General features: G+C 30.3%; 1 protein-coding gene across 5 annotated transcripts in view; it reads right to left on the bottom strand.

The window, feature by feature from the left end:
- Positions 1–1128: 1128 nt before the first annotated feature.
- Positions 1129–7482, bottom strand: part of LOC117104887 (islet cell autoantigen 1-like) — a 52548-nt gene continuing 46194 nt past the window's right edge. For all 5 annotated transcript variants that reach the window (XM_033245783.1, XM_033245782.1, XM_033245780.1 and 2 more), the window contains 2 exons: positions 5954–6208; positions 1129–3929 (listed from right to left, as the gene is read on the bottom strand). In XM_033245783.1, coding sequence (XP_033101674.1) covers positions 3682–3929; positions 5954–6208 — 503 coding nt within the window. In that variant the 3' untranslated portion in view covers positions 1129–3681. The remainder of the gene's footprint in view (positions 3930–5953; positions 6209–7482) is intronic.

Raw genomic sequence — 7482 nt, forward strand, 5'->3', positions numbered from 1 at the left:
ATTGTATACTATATTATGAGTTTTTATATCTAATTTCATACTTTTATTAGAATACTGTCAGATATTAATGAAATACAAGGTAAGAAAAGACTGAATCCTACAAAATAAAAAATATAAAAAAACAAACACACAAACAAGATTTCAACACAAGCTTTAACATAGAATAATGAATTTAAAATGAAATACATTTCTTTAAAATAAAAAGGCTCTAATTATACGACCATAAATGCTGAAGCAGATGTTGTAGTGATTTAGGTTTTGGGCTTCAAATCTTCAGTTCAAATACACTACAATGCTAGTAATATCAAGAGTGTTTTTTGGCAAGGCATAAGTGTAAACAGGTACCTGGAAAGGTAATGAATACTCTAATGGTTAATAAACCATTTTGAATATTGAATACTGCTTGACTAGATATAAGCCCTATGGGCAGGACAAAGAGCACATCTGTGCATGATTGTTTAAATGTTGAAAAAATAAGATAAGGTTGGGAAGTCAAGTGCTAATGAATACTAAATGTTACCATAAATATTAACTATAGCTAGAATCAATTATTTTTTTCAAGGTAAAAAGAGATAATATATAATTTTGTTATCTTGTCCGTAACTATATATCTAATCAATTACGTATTTATAGCACTATTGTGTTTTTTCCATCTTCCAATCACAGCCAAATAAGGCAGCAATAATAGTCAACAATGGACCAGTGAACAGTGAGTTTATCCAGAGCCAGTGTATTGCTAGTGATAGAATAAGCAGGTGATTTTAAGAATGAAACCAACAAAGGACAAATGATGGAAGATAGGAAATAGTCATGGCCAAAAGATGATGAGTGATCAGCAACATAAAGGAAAATGATAGCCAATAGGGCAAGTGATTACTAACAAGAGTTAACCATAGCCAAGAGAAGCTGACTGATAGCCAGCATTGGGCCAATTTCAGCCAACCTAGGGCAAGTGATTACCAAGGGGACAGTCATAACCAACAGGGCAAGTGATTACTAACAAGGGGTTAAACATAGCCAAGAGAAGATGACTGATAGCCAACATTGGGCCAGTTTCAGCCAACCCAGGGCAAGTGATTAGCAAGGTGAAAGTGATAATTAAATATGAACAAAGGTCATATGAAGAGGAATGTGTTTGCCAGCACATGGCCAGCGTTTATTTTACAATATTTTGAATGATAAGAACATGGGCATCACCAACCTTCATCATCATTATTAATCTATTTAAAAGCGAATCTCATTTTGCAAATAAAAAAAAAAAGTAAAGTAATGAATATTCATATCAATATCAGTTAGTATTTTTTCTGAATATTTCATTTGACTATCTGCCCTACTTTAAATCAAATAAAACTACTTTATTTCACCTTTAAAATAATTTACTAGATTATTAATGATAAGTACGAAATGTTTTTAAGGTGAAATTAACAGAATTAAGATGTGTATACCAGAAATAAGTATCTGCAATTAACTCCCACAATTAACTGAAAACTCCTACAGTTCAGAATGAAAGGTCAATATAAATGGGCAATAATAAACTCCTTAACCTACTGAAAAATTACAACACAAATCAAAGAATGAACATACAGATGTCATGAAGTTGAGTAGTACTAAATAACCCAATACCAATATAAATATATTAAGATTTTAAAGATTTCCATTTAACATTCAATTAAAAAACAAACAATTTTCAATTCATTATTTCATTATATACAAATATTATAAGTATATTAACATTAACCATTAACAGAATAAATAACAAAGCAATTTGAAAACAAAGTTTTCAATTTTATATTTTCAACAACCCACATATAATCTTTAATTCATAATTGATAAAGCTCCCTTTGAAAAGAACTATATCCAACTAATGTCTATTTAATACCCCTAGTGTATAATTGTTGTAATATTATATCTCTTTGCAGCTTACAAATATACATATACATACTCACAAAGAAAGACACACAGACATGTATGTAATTAAATGTGTGGGTGGGGGAATGATCAGGGAGTATTAATGTGTTGCTTAGAGACATGCAAACACCATACTAGAAAAAAAAGCGCAAAATATTTGCAATAAACTATAGATATGCACTGTGTACAGCCAATTCTCTCACAAAATGCATATTCTTGTTACTGTTTGATGGACTGTATGTGATTAAAATAACCCCAAGTATAAATTAAATTGCTCATTTATGTTATCAACTGTAAATGAAAAATAGATCAAAACAATTTATTTTCATTGATTTATTTAAGCATCTTTAAAAACAAATGCTTAAAAATTGGTTTATCAGGCATTTTTAAATGCCTATCCAAAATATTGATAGGTAATTTGTTAATGGTGGAAAATAATTTCTTGTTTTATTTTTTAAATGAAAGCAAAATAACCTTCCTAAATACATAAAATATGCAATTCTAAGATTGGATTATATTCTTCAGACTTACCAGCTCATCAAGACAGGGTGTGTCTCTTCAAGTCTCTCAATATTTACAGATTATCATTAAAATTTTGTTTAAACATGGGAAGCTTGTCTCACCAAGAGGATGATTTTCTACAAGGACTTGTGAGCGTAAAATTAAAATGAAAAAGATGATTGATTGAAGGAAAAAAAGGAAAAAAGATATTTAGGGAGGAAAAAACTTTTTGAATGTCTTACAATTTAGAGCAGTTCATACTTGTTCTTCTTAAAGACTATTCCATAAGAATAATAAACACCATAAACACCAAGATCTTTTTTCAGTATGTGATTATTGACCTTCAAGATGTCACTGAATTCTATTTCATGTTTTTTTTTTGAACGAGAAGTAAGGTAAGAAGGTGTTCAGTTAGTATGAAAATTCTTATTCACTTGAAAAAATCATTTTAATACAATTTTGTCTCCAGTATTTTTTGTAATATAAGAAAGTTGAAACAAAATATAAAAAAATAGTATTAGTAAAACTGAAAGTTAGAAGAATGAAAACAAATTTTTCAGATTTTAAACATCTTTAGTTTAAACACTTACATCACTCAGAAACTTATTTTTGATGAAAATAATTAACTTTAACATTTGTGGATTCATAATATGACGATATTACAATATTCAAATTTTCCATTTAAGCTTATCTTTTAAACAGCCAAATTTAATTTTAAGTCGAAATTAAGGTGAAAAACCCCTTCAGCGTTAAGTAATGCATATACTGTATAAGAGTTAATAGGAGTTGATTTATCTAGGACAACATGAGACTTGGCATACACATACATTTCAATTTTACTTCACGATTCTTTCTCCCTTCAATTTATGCAGTATAAATTAAAGATTTTGGAAAATAATGTGTAGGACATTGGAATGATACATGAATGAGGAACCACTGACCTGGTTTCTACTTTTATGTCTCTACCAATGAGACAATCAGGTGTAAACACAGATCTATACATTTGAATATAATGTACCAATCAATGCCAGTGGACTCATCTATGTAATAAATAACAATTAGTAATTAGAATAGGACACACACACAATATGACATAAATGTTACCAAACCTGACAATTGTGCATCAGCAAACCGACCAATCATTGAGCAGTTATTCTGACATATGCGTAACTTCAAATTGTTTTGAACACCCATGTACTAGACCATCCTGAACCATTATAATACACAAAATGGATATACTAATAATAATCAGCCTGGTGATTCGGTCTCCACCTAGATGCCCTGGTTCTTATCACCATCTTTACCTATTGCATCAGGGTTCGCTAAGGGGTCTAGATCAGCGAAAAGGTCGAACCAGGCTGACATATCAGATTTGCTGACTTTATTAAAGACTTTAGACTTGCTGGAATCTACCTTGTTGCTAGGCCCTGAATTTTGGCTTGGTGTTTCAGGTGTTTGTACATTCTGCTGAGAGACTGTCTCAGTTGGTTGGAGGGTAGCCTGTGAAGTTGCAGCCAAGCCTAAAATAGAAAAATATAATTAAAAATAATCGTTTTATTTTTCATTGAAAGCTAATTACTAACCTAAATATACAAATTAGCAATTACAATACTTATTTTAAAGTTCATATTCTTTAGGTCATCACCAACAATATATACCTCTAAATATACCCACTCTTTAATATTAATTTGAACATAGTAATACTAAAATGAATATTAATAATTGCTATTAATATTATAATTATTGTTACTATTTTATACACAAATGTGCCATAATATTCATGAATGCAACTGATAACAATAGTATATACTGTATTCAATAAATTGATTTATCACTTTATTGTCATCATAGAGTGCATGTGAAATAAATGCAGACAGTATCAGAGTTTAGGTGCCAGCAGCAGAAATAATTTGATAAGCAATAGAGTTGAGTTGTTATACATTTGTATCTTGATGGTTCAATAGAAAAGTATAATATCCAAGGTGTTAATAATTGCCAAGTTTTAAGTAAATTGCACCAGATAATTTGATGTGTCACAGTCTAATCACAGCGCCGATATGGATCGGCAGAAGAACCAAACAGCATGACAGCCTTTGAAGATGCCCGTCGCTGGTAATAACGATACGATTTAATTGATCTCGATGGAAAACATTATTGTACCTCATACTGGGTTCATTTCAAGGTGGAAATGAAAACGCAAAAACATGACAATGATTTCTGCTAATTGTGTATGATAATGACATAGTTAACCTTGTAAACCCATGCACGCTGTTGTCTCAAAAAGTTAAACTACCATTTAAATGGATACAGTAATGTGTAAAGTGTCGGTTAAAATAATTCATTATTTTCATAGACGCATAGCAGTATATTTTAAGAATATTAAACAAATATTCAAAAATTCTTTTAGGATTCGCTCTTCTCTTATATTGTAAAATACTTAATAATATCTATTGTGTCTGTTTAAACTGGTATTTCATAGTATTACAAAATATTTTCTCCTTACTTCTATTGTCTAACATCATTAGTATTTACGATATTGAACACCTTCGTCAGTGAAATAGATTTTTTTTTTTCCTCAGCAAAGTTTCAGCACTGCAGGGACTATTTTTAGCTCTTTTTTTATTATTAGGGGTGTAAAGTGAAGAAAAAAAGAATCAAAATAATCCTTATGGAATAGTGGTGTTCTGGGTCATAGTGGACAGAGCATGAAACTTAACAACTTTTGACCTCCCCAATGAGGGAATTAAGCATCAAAGTTGATCAGCTTTGGATACACATTCATATTTTGATATCGTAATCATGACACGTGGTAAATACCTACTAAACATACATCCTAAATCAACAAACAATCTATGCACACATTTGCCAGGTGACTGAAAATTTTGTAGTAAGAACAAGGATTGCATCATTAGTTCCTTTATCAATAAGGGAAACAGGTGATATGCAACGCATCATTTTCGAACAAAAGTCAACCTAGGATGAGCCCAACACATTTCAAGGTTTTAGACAATTTTAAGTGTTTGTTTTCCATTCAAATTAACATTAGTTCCCTTATCAATAAGCTTCATTAGTTCCTTCACCAATAAGCGAACTACAGTTGATCAATTGTCGCATCACTTTCGAACAAATGTCAACCAAGGACAATACCCCCAACACATTCAATTATGTTGAAAAAACTTAGAGACGAGGTTTTAGACAATCTTCCCTGTTTGGAAGTTCCCCAAGTTACCAGCCAATTTAAGGATTTTTGTAGTGAAACGTCCATTAATCGGTGAAAACTATTTTTTTTCCCAATCTGTTTCTTGGTGGAAGCTAATAATTTATTTGATTCATTAAAAAAAATTTTTTTTTAGGTATTTTCCTATATTTTGACTGATAGTTCAGTTTGATGATATTTAAGTAGTTTACTTAATATTAAAATTTGTTTATAACTTTGTGTTTTGTTGAAGCAAGAAAAACAAAGTTATAATCAAGTAATTCTTGGAAGCTAATGAATTTATTAAATGTAATATTAACATTGTTCACTTTTTCATAATGTACACACCTGTTTGTAATGATAACTGATCCATACTTTGATTTACATCTAGGAGCATTGACGGCAGAAACTGAGCCGATTCTGGTATTCCCTCTTCACCCATTATTGAACCAAAATCACCAAAGAATGAAAGATTTTCAGATGGACCAGCACCCTCACTATACAATGGGATTGACGGCGTGTTGAGAATTTCATTAAGTAATGCCATGTCATTTCTTTCCTTCTCTGTTCTTTCCATCATTTGCTCATCCACCAAAAGATCAACTATACAGGAAAAATTATAAATATAGGTATAAATGCAAAAAAATATATTATAAAATAATGGAAAAACTTTTCACTTTTTTTTATGTGTATCATATTTTATATACTGAGTACATAGATTTCTGGCACTTGATTGGTTGAAAGGCAGGAAATAGTTCCAGCCATGCCCTCCTAGTCGGTCAATAGGCCTGGAATCTATGTAGTGGTATATAAAACAAATATTTACTGGGATTTTAATTGGGTCATAGTTCAAATTATAGCCTTTGGTGATCTGGGGACATACTATAGCCTCTAGATCACCTCTGGCTATAATTTAAACCATACCTCTAAATCCAGTAAATATTTGTGTAATAAATCACAATTAAAAATCTAAAATAAGTGTCTCCCACAACCACCAAAAATCATTAACAAGAAAGTATAGTTAATCACTAAATTAAAAGAATCATCAAAATCAATAAAATCAAATCAAATCCAAACAAATGAGTAATAGATTATTTCAGAATAAAATGTTCTTATACAAACTAGGACATGCTGATTGTTTATCTGACAACAATGATTTATCTTTAATTTGTCAGGATATTTATTAGTATTTATGTTAATTCCATTCATACAAATTAAATTCTTCATACTTTTTATACTACAAAAACATTCTATTTTTTTTTTGTGTGTGTTATTTTTCATATCTATGTATCATGTTAGTGTGTAAGGTTAGCTAATCCCATCTGGTTTATATAGTATCTATATAACAGTGCCTAGTTGGTGTATACTGTGTGAGCGAGTAATAAGGACAAGCTAGCATGGTAATGCGCTGGACCAATTATTTATATTTGTTGAAACAGTAAGTAGAAAATGTTATTTATGTTTGCATTGGTGTCTAGCCTCCTATTTATCTATTTCTATACAGCATTACACTAAAAATAAGTTGTTTGAAATAAGACAAAATATAGAAAAGTATTTTAAAAATCCTGCATAAATATAGTAGCAATTAGATTAGATTAATTCAAGCAGAGTTGTTAATAATGCAAAGATAATCAATATATGTGGCAAAGACAAGCCAAACCAGTCACTCGTCGCAAATCGTGTTTCCGAGAAAATGGCCAAAACATGCTGGAATGTCAAATTTTTAAAAATCTATTTTATTGCATTAAACTAACCTTTATATATCTATACATCATTCTATGCTGTTATTTTCCCCATTTTCAATGTTAAAACAATACTTTTTAAGGATTTAAAGATAGTTTCTGCATGAGAAATGCCTGAAATCATAAACTTTAAAG

Source organism: Anneissia japonica, unplaced genomic scaffold, assembly GCF_011630105.1.
Source record: "Anneissia japonica isolate Jap-2015-1 unplaced genomic scaffold, ASM1163010v1 scaffold287834_len5846547_cov211, whole genome shotgun sequence".
Lineage (NCBI taxonomy): Eukaryota > Metazoa > Echinodermata > Crinoidea > Comatulida > Comatulidae > Anneissia > Anneissia japonica.